We start from the raw sequence: 16,485 nt of genomic DNA, 5'->3' as shown, positions 1-16,485 counted from the left end.
AGCTTGGTAGAAGCTGGACACAGAGAAGGAGGTAGATAAGGAGCTATGGGCCCGTGTGTGTCAGAGGTGCAAGAAGAGGATGGGGGACAGCTTGTTAATGATTACTAAAGCATCTCTATAAGTGATTATTACCAGCACAGGACCAATAGAGAGCTAATATGCTGTTTGAGGAAGGGCCCCTCTGGCCCCAGGGTCCTGGTGCAGTCGCAGCCTCTGCACCCCCTATTGCTACGCCAATGGCTGTGGACACAGAATAAAGACAGACGGGCACAGCTTCCTAAACACAGAAGGCATTTCATAGTATTTAGCTTCATATGAACCTGATACTAGTTTAATTTTGGACTAGTTCCCCCAAAGTCTGCTAAACATCAGTAGCAAAACAAATGGAGGGCAGCAATAAGGATGCCATGTGTACCGTATATGGTCTACAGAGCTTTCTAACTCAGGGCAGGCAAACTATCGTCACATGACCAACCTGCACAGTGGGCTGGACTCTAATATCCATGATATGCCCAATACTGAAAAATGACAAGTAATCCACAATTTCCTTTTCTGGGAGGGGCGGGGGAGGTGCGGTTCCTCCTATGTTAGTCATTCTGCAGAGGAGTACAGATAGTCCCTGACTTAGGAACGCCCGACTTACAAACGACCCACCGATACGAGCAGCATGGATTCTGTGTTTCCATGGGAACAAGTCAAAAATATTTTTTTTATTCAAAATGGACTTTTGAGAAAATCGATTTAAAAAAAATCTAAGAAAACATTGCTTTTAAACTTGTATAAGCAGGTACAGAGGGCAGATGTGACACAGAGGGGGACAGTGGAGGTACAGGGGGGTACAGAGGAGGAACAGAGGGCAGATGTGACACGGGGGGGGGGGACACTGGAGGCACAGGGAGGCACAGAGGGCAGAGGTGACACAGAGGGGGACACTGGAGGGGCACAGAAGAGGTACAGGGGACAGAGATGGCACAATGTCTTGACTTTAGAACAGATTCAGGTTAAGAACAAACCTACAGTCCCTATATTGTTTGTTAACCGGGGACTACCTGCAGTGTCAAACCTCTGAATATTAGCAGTTAACGAAGTTTGAGAATTTGCTCCTTCTAAGCACTACATTCGCTTTAGAGCACAAGGCAAAATAAAGCAGATTCAAACAGATAAGAGAATTGAATGATACTCCTTACCCCACACGACGACATCAGCAGAGGCGTCATCGGCTCCCCGGGAATTGGTGGCCGTGCAGGTGTAGGTGCCCATGTCTGATATATGTGCTGGACTGATGAGCAGGCTGCCCGATTCTAACAGGGTAAACCGCGCCAACTGCACCGATCCACTTGCCAGGATCCGGTCACCTGCAGGAAGCAAACACAGGGGATAAGTCAATATTGTGTCCTAAACCACTTACATCCGTCCATCAGCACTATAACAACAATTTTACTGCAGGAGTGACAGCAATACTATAACAGGAAAAAAACACATATATATGTAGATAAATACTTGATCTACTTACAGAACACATGTATTGCACTGTCCACGTATTGAATTCAGTGAATTATATGTAATAAATAAAAAGAAAACTGTTCCAGGCAATTTCCATTTTTACTTCTACTGACTGAAGCTAATCCTGATGTCATTTCCTCCCTCACTCTTTTTTTCGTCTCCTAGAAACTACCTAGCTTGCTTTGTAAACACATGTGAGCACAGCATAGATCGGATATCAGCAGCATCTCCCTTCTCAGCCTCATGTCACGCTGAGCTGCCCTCAGCCAATCAGTGAGGAGCAGTAATATGGGAGGGGAGATAACAAGCTTCCTTCTCCCCGGCAATGTACCAAATAGAGACAGGCTGACTGAGATAAGATTTATTACAGCAGAAACATTTATGATTATATTGGAAAAGAGTTTCTAATCCCTCTAAAAGTGAAAAGAAACATTTGGTGATTGATCCATTTCCGATAACCCGAAATTGTTCACGTTAAACTCATAGTCTGTAAGCTTCGTGCATGAAACATGTAGGGGACGGAATGTATTTCTTTTCCACAGCGACCAAACAGATCATCTGCAGGGAGGCCAGCACTCTCAGAATGATAACTGAAAATGGAGAGGTTGCCATCAGCTTAAAGAGAACCTGTATCAAAAAAAAGAGAAACATCCCCTGGGGGGTACTCACCTCGGTAGGAGGAAGCCTCAGGATCCTAATGAGGCTTTCCTCACCCCTGTAGCTGCAGGCAGTCCAGCGCTGGCTCCCCCGAAGTGTCCCGGAATCCGGGCTCCACAAGCCTGATAAGCGCTGATTTATTTACCTCTCCTGGCTCCAGCGGAGGCGCTGTTGCTGCTCTCTGCACGGAGATAGATGGAAATAGCCGATCTCCGTCGGGTCCGCTCTACTACCCAGGTGCAGGAGACTTGCAGGAGACTTGCGGCTGCGCAGTAGAGCGACCGACAGCGATCACCTATTTCCGCCTATCTCCGTGGGAAGAGCGGATACTGCGCCTGCGCTGGAGTCCGAGAGTTAAATATTTACATCGCCATTGTTCCGGGAAGATTTTCGCCACCGCAGTGGGACCGAGGAAGCATCAAAAGGATCCGGAGGCTTCCCCCACCCGAGGGGAGTACCCCCCAGGTGAGGTTTTTTCAATACAGGTTTTCTTTAAGGCATTATGTAGATGGAGGCTGCCATTTTTATTTCCTGTTAAACAATTCCAGATGCCTGGCTGTCCTGCTGATATCTTTGGCTGCAGAAGTGTCTGAATCACACACCTGAAACAAGCATGCAGCTAATCCAGATACACTTCAGCTAGAGCACCTGACTGCATGCTTGTTCAGGGCCTGTGGCTAAAAGTATTAAGTTGGCCATTAACGATATGAACAATTGGAAATGAACGTTTGGGACCACAAACTGACAAAAATCTCCTAACCAATACGATCAGATTAATAAAATCGATCAGATTTTCAGATCAATCCTGTCAATCTGATCGGGTTGGTTAGAACATTTTTGTCCATTAGTGGTCCCAAATGATCAAATCTAATCGTTCGTACGAATAATCTTTCTTAAACATTCATTCATGAAATTGTATCATTAGTGGCCACCTTTTGAGGTAAAGGATCGGACAGCCAGGCAACTGGTATTGCCTAAAACTAAATAAATGTCAGCCTCGATAGCTTCCTCACTACAGGTTCCCTTTAAGTAAAATTCAAAGTTTTCAAAACTCTTTTCCTTTAAAGAGAATCTGTACTCTGAAATTCTTACAATAAAAAGCATACCATTCTATTCATTATGTGCTCCTGGTCCCCTCTGTGCTGTTTCTGCCATTCTCTGCTGCAAACCTGGCTTGTAATTGCCAGTTTTAGGCAGTGTTTACAAACAAACTAACCAGCTTCTAATAGGCTCAGCTAAGCAGAGTGTGTTAGTCACACAGAGCCTGCAGGGGGTGTGTACAGCTTCTAGCTAATCACAAGCAGCCCTGCACATTCCAGTCTGACTGCCTCAGCCTGACTGTGCCGACTATAGAGAGAAGATTAGATCATATAACAGAGATAACACAGCTACTGTGCAATTAGGAAAAGCTGCAGTAAGCCAGACCACATTAGAAAAGGCATAGGAACTTATAGCATAGAAGAAATAAAGATAAACAATTTGTTACAGAGTCTCTTTAATATGAAGCTGATCTGCTCAGATTTGCGTTCTTTAATACAGGGCCACTATCGCGAAAACTGTAACATTTAAAATGCATGTAAACACATACAAATAAGAAGTATGTTTCTTCCAGATTAAAATAACCCATACATTACTTTTCTCCTATGTTGCTGTCACTTACAGTAGGTAGTAGAATTCCGACACAACCGACAGGTTTTGGACTAGCCCACCTCCTCATTGGGGATTCTCAGGGTCTTGTTTAGTTTCAAAAGCACTTAGTGAATGGCGGTTTCTATCTCCAACTGCCAAAAAAGTGTGCAGCTAGCAGGGAGGCTGACCAGCATCGTTGTATAAATCCTTTTCAGGGAATAAAAGTCTTGCTGAGAAACCCTCATGAAGAGATGGACTAGTTCAAAACCTGTCGGTTCTGTCAGATTTCTACTACCTACTGTAAGTGACAGCAACATAGGAGAAAAGTCATGTATGGCTATTTTACTCTGGAAGAAACATACTTCTTATTTGTATATGTTTACATGTATTTGAAATTTTTTCAATTTTTTGCGATAGTGGTGCTATAAGTCAGCTGCAAAAATGATATGAGCAACGAAGCATGAATGTGTGCAACAACCATCCCTGCGACCCGTGCCATCACACTATTAAATACTACCTGCATTTATTTTGCGACGCTGCCCACGGTTTACAAACAAATAATTTTTTTATCATCAAACAAAATTGATATGTACAAAACAGTGCAAATAATAATGGGGTGAAGGTAACTGGGGGAGACAAAAGGGGAGGAGGAATGCATCTGTATCTAGGGAGGTTTTCAGGTATAGGCAAGCCAGTCACCTGCCTGGGACCACACCTGCTGCACGGGGTAACAAAGAGCTGTGGCAAGCACACGGTTATTGCTTTATACGCAGCTGCTGGTTACATGGCAGAAGGGGAAGCATGCAGCTGAGCAGTGATTTATTAGCAGATAAAAAGCACCCCAATTTGCATAAGTATGGTAAGTTCATTTGCATAAGTATGATCGGGAAGGATGTATTGATGTACATTAGTGCTGTGTTCTAGCAGAGTGGCGATTGGATGACAATCCTGCCTGGAGCACTGAAATGGTCATATGGTGACGTGTGCAGGGAATAGGGTGACGTGCGCAGGGAATGGGGCACAGGGAAATGGGGTAACGTGTGCAGGGAATGGGGTGACGTGTGCAGGGAATGGGGCGCAGGGAAAGGGGTGACGTGCGCAAGGAATGGGGTGACGTGTGCAGGGAATGGGGTGACGTGTGCAGGGTATGGGGTGTCGTGTGCAGGGAATGGGGTGACGTGTGCAGGGTATGGGGTGACGTGTGCAGGGAATGGGGTGACGTGTGCAGGGAAATGGGGTGACGTGCGCAGGGAACGGGGTGACGTGCGCAGGGAACGGGGTGACGTGCGCAGGGAACGGGGCTCAGGGAATGGGGTGACGTGCGCAGGGAATGGGGTGACGTGCGCAGGGAATGGGGTGACGTGCGCAGGGAATGGGGTGACGTGCGCAGGGAATGGGGTGACGTGTGCAGGGAACGGGGTGACGTGCGCAGGGAACGGGGCTCAGGGAATGGGGTGACGTGCGCAGGGAATGGGGTGGCGTGCGCAGGGAATGGGGTGACGTGTGCAGAGAACGGGGTGACGTGTGCAGGGAATGGGGTGACGTGTGCAGGGAATGGGGTGATGTGTGCAGGGAACGGGGTGACGTGTGCAGGGAACGGGGCGCAGGGAATGGGGTGCGCAGGGAATGGGGTAAGGTGCGCAAGGAACGGGGCGCAGGGAATGGGGTAAGGTGCGCAAGGAACGGGGCGCAGGGAATGGGGTGCGCAGGGAATGGGGTAAGGTGCGCAAGGAACGACTCTGGACATCTATCCTGCTTTTCTAAGAAAAGAGAGTAAATCCTACGGAAGCCCAAAGTGGGAATGTTTGTCATCTGGGAACAGGAACGCCACAAGCACAGTAGCCAGACTGTCCACGGAAACCATTTTAAGAATCGCTAGACAAAAAAACTCATCCTTACTGCGGTCAGAGAAGGGTTAATTTTCCTATTAAACGGGAAAAAATGAAGATGTTCCAGTTGCCATGGCTTCCATTAAAGAATCACCGACAGGCCATAAAACGTGTAGATAGAATAATATGGTTTAACCCCTCGTCTCCCCTACTCACCTTCAGACCTCAGATCATCACACAAATAAGTCACAGCCACAACAGCAGCACCATTTAAAGGGAACCCTAGGTGAGAGGTATATGGCATATTTCCTTTTAGACAATACCAGTTGCCTGGCAGCCCTGCTGCTCCTCTGCCCCTAATGCTTTTAACCATAGACCCTGAACAAGCATGCAGCAGATCAGGTACTCTCACTTAGGTGACTGGGGTTTTACTGGATTACTCATATGCTTGTTCCAGGGTTTTGACTCTACTTGTGCCAGAAGATCAACAGGGTTGCCAGGCACCTGGCTTTTTTTTACAAGGAAATAAATATGGCAACCTCCATATGGCTTCCAACAAACGTGGTGCTGTGTGTCCTGCAATAGTAGTAGTTCTGAGAGGTCAGGTTGTAGGAGGTTAGGTTGTAGGAGGTTAGATTGCAGGAGGTTAGGGGTTGTAGGAGGTTAGGTTGTAGGAAGTTAGGAAGTTAGGAGGTTAGGGGTTGTAGGAGGCTAGGTTGTAGGAGGCTAGGTTGTAGGAGGCTAGGTTGTAGGAAGTTAGGTCGTAGGAGGTTAGGTCGTAGGAGGTTAGGCTGTTGGAGGTTAGGCTGTTGGAGGTTAGGCTGTAGGAAGTTAGGCTGTAGGAAGTTAGGCTGTAGGAAGTTAGGTTGTAGGAAGTTAGGTTGTAGGAGGTTAGGTTGTAGGAAGTTAGGTTGTAGGAAGTTAGGTTGTAGGAAGTTAGGTTGTAGGAGGTTAGGTGTCACACACTACAGGAATTTTTGGGAGATTTTGTGTACCAGAGCTGAGATAAAGTAAAAGATTGATACATACCTGGGGCTTCCCCCAGCCCCATCTGCACCGATCACTGCCACGCCGCTGTCCTCAGTGATCGGTGCAGATGGGGCTCGAGGAAGCCCCAGGTATGTATCAATCTCCTAATCTCCTTATCTCAGCTCTGGTTTCCTTTAAGTTACTCCAGAATTAAAATAATGGTGAGATCAGTTCTAGAAGCAATTGTCACATTATAATTGATGTCTCATAAACGATACCCTACATGCAAGTGCAAGCTGGTGGTGCGCCCCCTTCTGTTCTATTGGCACATAAGAATTGTACTGTTCATTATCTTTAACTTGCTTTCTGTAAGGGCGTGTTCACACTATGAGCTTTTGCAGATTTTTTTAAGCCCGGGCAATTTTTGAAATCGCTCTACAAGCGCTTGTGCACCGATTCCTTATGGGAGTGTTCAAATATGAGCGGTTCGATTGCGATCCGCTTCCAAAAGCGCTGCCTGTCCCATCTTCTGAGCGTTTGCATTCAATGGAAGGTATAGCGAAAATCGCAAAGCACTTGAGAAAGCGGTTTGCATAGCGATATCCCCAGCGCTTTCATGAATAAATAGATTGTATCTATTTCTTTCCGGGTGAAAGAGTTCTCTTCCTGACTGACACCAGGAAGTGAGAAAAAGAATCGCTCTGCAAAAGCTCTTGGAAAAGCTCAGGGAAATGGATTAGAAAAAAATCTCAATAAATGGCTCAGCACTTGCAATAGCGCGGGCGATTTATAACGTGACCGTAGCCTAAAAAGCCCCTTCCCATATTCACACTTTCTGTCCTCGCCTACTTCTCCAGATCCATCAAGTCATATAAAAATGGCCATGTTGTCCCCCATCTTTTCCCTGCTCACTAACAAACCTTTACCGTGTGGTAACGGATATTTGGCTGCGGCCCACTGGATGCCAACTGGTTGTGCTGTGATTATTAGTGATCAGCTGATGTACGACAGTCGGTACTCCAACCAAGGAAACCTTAACCTAAGCTGAATACATTTACCTAACCTGTAACTTTCTCCATATAATCTCTTTCCTACAATAAAGCTCTTGTATATAGAAACATAGTAAGTTTGGTTGAAAAATTACACCAGATAAAAAACAAAACAAATACCACTCTGAAACCGCACATATCCCTGTTGATCCAGGGGAGGGTGAAAACCCTTACAAGGCCTGGGCCAATTTGCATTAAAAGGGAAAAATTCCTTCCCGACTCCAGATGGCAGTCAGATAATTCCCTGGATCAACTCTCCCGGGAAGTACCTAATAATTATAGCCGTGGATGCCCTTCAATGCATGGAAAGCATCTAAGCCCTCTTTAAATGCAGATATAGACTTTGCCATAACTACTTCCTGAGGAATAGATTATGTTGAAAACTCATCACTTAAAGGCAAACCATTTTGACAAGGATATTCTCTACAAGGTGGCATCGTAGACTCACTATACAGAGCTAAAGTCCTGGGTTCCATGCCGGGCCACTATCTGAATGGAGTTTGTCTGTTCTCTCTTTGCACGCGCAAATCTGATCTGGGCACTCTATTCTCGTCTCATCAAAAACAGGTTATTGGGCGAATTGATTTGTTCAGGAAATTAGAGCTAGACTGTCTTGGGTATATCATTACACTGCAAGCAGGCCCGGTTCTTATAATGGGGCCCTGGGCAAAACTTAAAGGACCACTCCAGAGGAAAAAAAGTAAGCATTTAAAATCTGACAGAACCGACAGGTTTTGGACTAGTCCCATCTCCTCATGGGGGATTCTCTGGGTTTTCTTTGTTTCCAAAAGCATTTCCTGAACAGCAGTTTAACTGCCAAAATAGTAAGATACCAGCCAGCCTCCCTACCCACTTGCACATTATTTGTTAGACTTTGCATCTTTCATTCAGGAAATGCTTTTTAAAACCCAGACTCCTCTGTATGTCAGCGTATATAAGCTGTGTTTTTCAGTTTTCGTCAGGAACCAGTCCGATGAAGGCTTTTTATAAGCCGAAAGCTCACTGTTTACTCATCTGTAAGGTAGCCAATGAATGGTATCATCCTGATTCCAAACTCCAATCCTCCATGAGGAAATGGACTTGTCCAAAACCTGCAGGATTCTAACTGCTTACTTTTTTCGCTGGAGTGGTCCTTCAACCCTGACAGACCGCCTACCAACAGACTGAACCACCCCTAATGACAAATACACCCCCCTGCGGAGGTTTTGGCAGTATAGCAACTTGCCTGCCCCGTCTGGCGCGTGCCTCCATTAGGTCTGTGGCTCCCTGCATTTCCATCTTCATCCTCACAGGGGCGCCTCTCCTCCGTGACCCAGCGCACGTTATTACATAATATGCCACCAGGTAACTGAGAAGACCAGCGGGGATGAGGACGGGAGCGCACTGAGCCACAAGGAGCGCGGCTGCTGGAACAGGCAACTCACTACACTGCTGAAAACTTTTTAAGGGCCACAATTACAGTAAACCTGTGACAAGGAGGGAGGGTAAGGGAGGCACGGTGGAATTATTTGTGTTAAGGGGGGCGCCTGCGATGGGAGGTTGTTGGTTGGCTGGACTACGCCTTCTCTAACTCGAAGACTTTTCGGGGCGAATTGCAGAAGATCCAGGTGGTGCAGGAGGACAGTGAGGGAGCAATAAGCCTGGAGGGGGCTGAAGGACGCCCCAGGTATGTATCATTCGGTTTGTTAGGTTTTCAGAGAGTCTGGAGGAAATCTCTCCGTCCTCCTGTAAAGCCCCCAGTGTTCTCCTCTTCCTCTGCAGTAACTGCTATTCAGAGATCTATAAGGGCTCGTTTCCACTTGTGTGGTGGGAATCGGCCCCCCTCCCATTCCATATACAGCCCCCTCTTCCATGTGCGCTATCCAGGTACAGCAGCCTCCAACACGGGCGCACCTAGAAATCCCTGGGCCCCCAAACAAAAAAAAATCCAGGCCCCCCCTAGGGGCTCAGGCACTTTTGGGGGACAGGAGGGGTCGCAGCATAAGAGGAGAGTGTAGCAGATCGGTGGGAAGGGGGGAAATCCCCCCCTCCTTCACCTCGGGCTCTCCTCTCAGCGCTCCCCTCCTGCAATCATTGGTGGTGGTGGCGGCAGCGGCAGGCTGAAGCTGAATACATTACCTCCTTCTCGCCGGAGCTCTTCCGTTCTCTAAGAGCAACTTCCTGTTTACACAGGAAGTTGCATGAAGCTCTTAGAGAACGGAAGAGCTCCGGCGAGAAGGAGGTAATGTATTCAGCCTGCCACCGCCGCTGCTGCTGCCACCAATGATTGCAGGAGGGGAGCGCTGAGAGGAGAGCCCGAGGTGAGGGAAGGGGAGGGAATTTCCCCCCTCCCCACCGATCTGCCACACTCTCCTCTTATGCTGCGACCCCTCCTGTCCCCCAAAAGTCCCTGAGCAGGCCCTAGCCCCCCCCCCCCCGCGACGGCAGGGGGTCGCATCCCCTATTGTTACGCCAGTGGCCTCCTCCAACCATTCCATGTGCAGCCCCCTCTTCCATGTGTAACATCCATGTACAGCAGCCCCTCCCTTTCATGAACAGCATGAGCATCAGTTTCCCCTTTTCATGTCCAGGTTCCGCCTTGGTCTGCATCCGCCCAAAGCATGGCCTTTGTGGCCTTTCTTGAAGGCCAGCCCTGTATACATGTTGACTGGCTGCACAGGACTGTGTACGAGCCGAGACCCCGATGCAGCATGGGACCACAGGCCAATAAGAGAGCCAGGAAGCTAGAAAGTGACTCTGTTCATTTAAAGTCCATCTCCGGTGGAGAGATACTGAGCAAACAGAGCAAGCGGAGGAGGAAACCAGAGTGCCCGGAGGAAACTCAGACAGTCACAGGATAGACATACAAACTCCAAGCAAATAGTGCCCTGGCTGGTATTTGAATCGGGGTCCCAGCGCTGCAAGGCGAGAGTGCTATCCACTATGCCACCGTGCTGCCTGTGGATTACCCACAATGCAGATGCCCCCCTGTACACATCTTACCTTTCTGCCAGGTAATAGCCGGCCTCGGGGCCCCGGAGGTCTCGCATGGCAGTATTAAGGCTGTTCCATCGATCACAGTGCTGTCCAGGGGCCCCTTAGTGATGTTAGGTGCAATGCCTGTGACAAAGGCAAATGAAAAGTTAGATCGGCGGGTAGAGAGGACAGACGTAACTTTGTGACACCTCCTCTTTGTGACATCACTCTCTAAACCCCCCCTTCTCCTTACAGCTAGAAGAGAGAAGGCCAGTGGGTGGGGGGGTTTGGGGGGGGGGGGGGGGGACTAACACTTACAATGTACCACAAAGTATTTATGTACGTAAAGTAAAGTATACAAATGCTGGTCTTGGCAGGTCACCCTTTTGGTTCCTGCTTATCTGACTGGCAAACTGTATGACTCATATGATGTCCTTTGAAATGCATGGCATAGCCTTTCAGTGACTGATCAGACTGGGACAGAGGAGGAGGAGCAGCAATGCAAATGAGGGAGCAGTGTAGCCCCTCCCTTTGCCCCTCCCAGGAACACATCCAGAGACTACAGACACATAACTTCCAGTTACAGATAAACAGTTCTGCTTTCTTTATTTGCACAGCAATGGTTTGTATGTCATTTAGATGTTACTGTACAATGTGTGAGCCTTGGGTGGGTGGGACTTTCAAGTAAAAAGGAACATCTTAGTGGGGCCTTAACAACTTCCTGCCCCATGACATGAAAATAAGTCTCTGCACCCCCCTCCCAACAAAATCCTAGACAACACAGTTTATCTCTGAGCTGATAACAATGCTACACAGTTGCAAAGGAATATCAGCAAACCCTTATTTTCCTCCCAGGGAATTCAATTGCAGGATTAATGTGCAAACAAGTGAAAAATAAACATTCCAGGAGCAGACCGCTATAACAAGAGAGTAGGGTATACACAATGTGTTACTAATACATATTAAAACAAATGAATTGTTCAAATAAATAGGAGGGATAGACAAATAAAATGTGTGGCTTTAATGTACAACAAAAGCTATTTACATTAAAGCTATAATGTAAGAAAGTGGATAAATTGTGTATTATTTCACTTTTTTTCCTTATTTTCCTTTTAAAATACATAGAAAAAAAGGTAATTAATACAAACAAATATCAGCCACAATAAGCCTAATTTGTCCTGAATAAAACAATATATAGATCGTATAGCTGTGATAATTATTGATAAAGTTATTGCCAAAGTAATCAGAGCTGAGCTGAACTGTGAAAATGACCAGGGTAGGGAAGTGGTTAAAGAGAACCTCAAGAGAGAGGAATACAGAGGTTGCTATTGGCGTTCCCATATGTTTTAGTTTTTTTGTTTTTTTCAGAGAAGACAAGACAGAAGAACCTGGACAGCCCATCTTCCCCCTGAAAACTGCCCCACCCACCATTCCTAGTTTTCTCTTTCAGGCCTAGTCTTCAGCACTTACTGGTAACAGCCAGGTAGGTGGAGCTCTGCACCTCCCCAGCGCTGTTCCGGGCAAAGCATTGGAACATTCCAGTGTCCTCAGGCATCAGTCCGCTGATCCTCAGGCTTCCACCGCCTACTAGCCGAAACCTGGTGTCCCTGCGGACGTCGATCAGCGCAGCATCCTTGTACCAGGAGATGGAGGGCTGAGGAACACCTGAGATGAAGCAGAAACAAGACCGTCATAAGGCTAAAAGCACAAATATTCTCCAAATCCTGCACAACCCTGTGTTTTGTGGATGGAACCTCCTTGATCAGCTGACATCAAATGAATCCATCCCCAGTCTGGAGTCCTTTATCAACAACATTCTACACCCCAGACTGATACTGCTATAAGCTGCAATCTTCTAAGAAAGTTCAGTCTTTGCCACGCCCAACAGCAGGATGATGCAACTCAAGCAGCAGTCCCACCCACAGAGCTCGACACCAACTCCGTAAACTGCTTCTGGTCATGCAAGTAAAAATTGTAGGACATTATTTTACCAGCAGAGATTTTTTTTTCTGAACTTTCAGAAGTGATATCATCTGTACACTGGCGATCCTGGCACTTCCTGCAGTGTCTGTAGCCACCGCTATACCCCTGTACAGCCCCAAAGCATCCACTATAGCTGCTGTAGCCACCGCTATACCCCTGTACAGCCCCAAAGCATCCACTATAGCTGCTGTAGCCACCGCTATACCCCTGTACAGCCCCAAAGCATCCACTATAGCTGCTGTAGCCACTACTATACTCCTGTACAGCCCCAAAGCATCCACTATAGCTGCTGTAGCCACTGCTATACCCCTGTACAGCCCCAAAGCATCCACTATAGCTGCTGTAGCCACCGCTATACCCCTGTACAGCACCAAAGCATCCACTATAGCTGCTGTAGCCACCGCTATACTCCTGTACAGCCCCAAAGCATCCACTATAGCTGCTGTAGCCACTGCTATACCCCTGTACAGCCCCAAAGCCTCCACTATAGCTGCTGTAGCCACCGCTATACTCCTGTACAGCCCCAAAGCATCCACTATAGCTGCTGTAGCCCCCGCTATACCCCTGTACAGCCCCAAAGCATCCACTATAGCTGCTGTAGCCCCAGCTATACCCCTGTACAGCCCCAAAGCATCCACTATAGCTGCTGTAGCCACCGCTATACCCCTGTACAGCCCCAAAGCATCCACTATAGCTGCTGTAGCCACTGCTATGCCCCTGTACAGCCCCAAAGCATCCACTATAGCTGCTGTAGCCACCACTATACCCCTGTACAGCCCCAAAGCCTCCACTATAGCTGCTGTAGCCACCACTATACCCCTGTACAGCCCCAAAGCCTCCACTATAGCTGCTGTAGCCACCGCTATACCCCTGTACAGCCCCAAAGCATCCACTATAGCTGCTGTAGCCACCACTATACTCCTGTACAGCCCCAAAGCATCCACTATAGCTGCTGTAGCCACTGCTATGCCCCTGTACAGCCCCAAAGCCTCCACTATAGCTGCTGTAGCCACCGCTATACCCCTGTACAGCCCCAAAGCATACACTATAGCTGCTGTAGCCACCGCTATACTCCTGTACAGCCCCAAAGCCTCCACTATAGCTGCTGTAGCCCCCGCTATACTCCTGTACAGCCCCAAAGCATCCACTATAGCTGCTGTAGCCACCGATATACCCCTGTACAGCCCCAAAGCCTCCACTATAGCTGCTGTAGCCACCGCTATACCCCTGTACAGCCCCAAAGCATCCACTATAGCTGCTGTAGCCACTGCTATACCCCTGTACAGCCCCAAAGCATCCACTATAGCTGCTGTAGCCCCAGCTATACTCCTGTACAGCCCCAAAGCATCCACTATAGCTGCTGTAGCCACCGCTATACCCCTGTACAGCCCCAAAGCCTCCACTATAGCTGCTGTAGCCCCCGCTATACCCCTGTACAGCCCCAAAGCATCCACTATAGCTGCTGTAGCCACCGCTATACCCCTGTACAGCCCCAAAGCATCCACTATAGCTGCTGTAGCCACCGCTATACTCCTGTACAGCCCCAAAGCATCCACTATAGCTGCTGTAGCCACCGCTATACCCCTGTACAGCCCCAAAGCATCCACTATAGCTGCTGTAGCCACCACTATACCCCTGTACAGCCCCAAAGCATCCACTATAGCTGCTGTAGCCACCGCTATACTCCTGTACAGCCCCAAAGCATCCACTATAGCTGCTGTAGCCACCGCTATACCCCTGTACAGCCCCAAAGCATCCACTATAGCTGCTGTAGCCACCACTATACCCCTGTACAGCCCCAAAGCATCCACTATAGCTGCTGTAGCCACTGCTATACCCCTGTACAGCCCCAAAGCATCCACTATAGCTGCTGTAGCCACCGCTATACCCCTGTACAGCCCCAAAGCATCCACTATAGCTGCTGTAGCCACCGCTATACTCCTGTACAGCCCCAAAGCATCCACTATAGCTGCTGTAGCCACCGCTATACCCCTGTACAGCCCCAAAGCCTCCACTATAGCTGCTGTAGCCACCGCTATACCCCTGTACAGCCCCAAAGCCTCCACTATAGCTGCTGTAGCCACTGCTATACCCCTGTACAGCCCCAAAGCCTCCACTATAGCTGCTGTAGCCCCCGCTATACCCCTGTACAGCCCCAAAGCATCCACTATAGCTGCTGTAGCCACTGCTATACCCCTGTACAGCCCCAAAGCATCCACTATAGCTGCTGTAGCCACTGCTATACCCCTGTACAGCCCCAAAGCATCCCCTATAGCTGCTGTAGCCACCACTATACCCCTGTACAGCCCCAAAGCATCCACTATAGCTGCTGTAGCCACCACTATACCCCTGTACAGCCCCAAAGCATCCACTATAGCTGCTGTAGCCATTACTATACTCCTGTACAGCCCCAAAGCATCCACTATAGCTGCTGTAGCCACCGCTATACCCCTGTACAGCCCCAAAGCATCCACTATAGCTGCTGTAGCCCCCCCTATACTCCTGTACAGCCCCAAAGCATCCACTATAGCTGCTGTAGCCACCGCTATACTCCTGTACAGCCCCAAAGCATCCACTATAGCTGCTGTAGCCACCACTATACCCCTGTACAGCCCCAAAGCATCCACTATAGCTGCTGTAGCCCCCGCTATACCCCTGTACAGCCCCAAAGCATCCACTATAGCTGCTGTAGCCACCACTATACCCCAGTACAGCCCCAAAGCCTCCACTATAGCTGCTGTAGCCCCCGCTATACCCCTGTACAGCCCCAAAGCCTCCACTATAGCTGCTGTAGCCACCGCTATACCCCTGTACAGCCCCAAAGCCTCCACTATAGCTGCTGTAGCCCCCGCTATACCCCTGTACAGCCCCAAAGCATCCACTATAGCTGCTGTAGCCACCGCTATACCCCTGTACAGCCCCAAAGCATCCACTATAGCTGCTGTAGCCACCGCTATACTCCTGTACAGCCCCAAAGCATCCACTATAGCTGCTGTAGCCACCGCTATACCCCTGTACAGCCCCAAAGCATCCACTATAGCTGCTGTAGCCACCACTATACCCCTGTACAGCCCCAAAGCATCCCCTATAGCTGCTGTAGCCACTGCTATACCCCTGTACAGCCCCAAAGCATCCCCTATAGCTGCTGTAGCCACCACTATACCCCTGTACAGCCCCAAAGCATCCACTATAGCTGCTGTAGCCCCAGCTATACCCCTGTACAGCCCCAAAGCATCCACTATAGCTGCTGTAGCCACCGCTATACCCCTGTACAGCCCCAAACCATCCACTATAGCTGCTGTAGCCCCAGCTATACTCCTGTACAGCCCCAAAGCATCCACTATAGCTGCTGTAGCCCCAGCTATACCCCTGTACAGCCCCAAAGCCTCCACTATAGCTGCTGTAGCCACCGCTATACCCCTGTACAGCCCCAAAGCATCCACTATAGCTGTTGTAGCCACCGCTATACTCCTGTACAGCCCCAAAGCATCCACTATAGCTGCTGTAGCCACCACTATACCCCTGTACAGCCCCAAAGCATCCACTATAGCTGCTGTAGCCACCGCTATACCCCTGTACAGCCCCAAAGCATCCACTATAGCTGCTGTAGCCACCGCTATACCCCTGTACAGCCCCAAAGCCTCCACTATAGCTGCTGTAGCCCCAGCTATACCCCTGTACAGTCCCAAAGCATCCACTATAGCTGCTGTAGCCACTGCTATACCCCTGTACAGCCCCAAAGCATCCACTATAGCTGCTGTAGCCCCAGCTATACCCCTGTACAGCCCCAAAGCATCCACTATAGCTGCTGTAGCCACCGCTATACCCCTGTACAGCCCCAAAGCCTCCACTATAGCTGCTGTAGCCCCAGCTATACCCCTGTACAGCCCCAAAGCATCCACTATAGCTGC

At 48.8% G+C, this 16,485-nt stretch overlaps 1 protein-coding gene across 24 annotated transcripts in view; it reads right to left on the bottom strand.

Annotated features, from left to right (window-relative positions):
- SDK2 (sidekick cell adhesion molecule 2) overlaps positions 1-16,485 on the bottom strand; it is a 1,552,195-nt gene that overhangs the window by 203,825 nt on the left and 1,331,885 nt on the right. For all 24 annotated transcript variants that reach the window (XM_068263131.1, XM_068263129.1, XM_068263132.1 and 21 more), the window contains 3 exons: positions 12,062-12,256; positions 10,619-10,735; positions 1,188-1,355 (listed from right to left, as the gene is read on the bottom strand). In XM_068263131.1, coding sequence (XP_068119232.1) covers positions 1,188-1,355; positions 10,619-10,735; positions 12,062-12,256 — 480 coding nt within the window. The remainder of the gene's footprint in view (positions 1-1,187; positions 1,356-10,618; positions 10,736-12,061; positions 12,257-16,485) is intronic.

Source organism: Hyperolius riggenbachi, chromosome 12 (genome assembly GCF_040937935.1).
Source record: "Hyperolius riggenbachi isolate aHypRig1 chromosome 12, aHypRig1.pri, whole genome shotgun sequence".
Classification (NCBI taxonomy): Eukaryota; Metazoa; Chordata; class Amphibia; order Anura; family Hyperoliidae; genus Hyperolius; species Hyperolius riggenbachi.
Note: the sequence above shows the minus strand (reverse complement) of the source record. Positions and strands in the feature narration are given on the sequence as shown.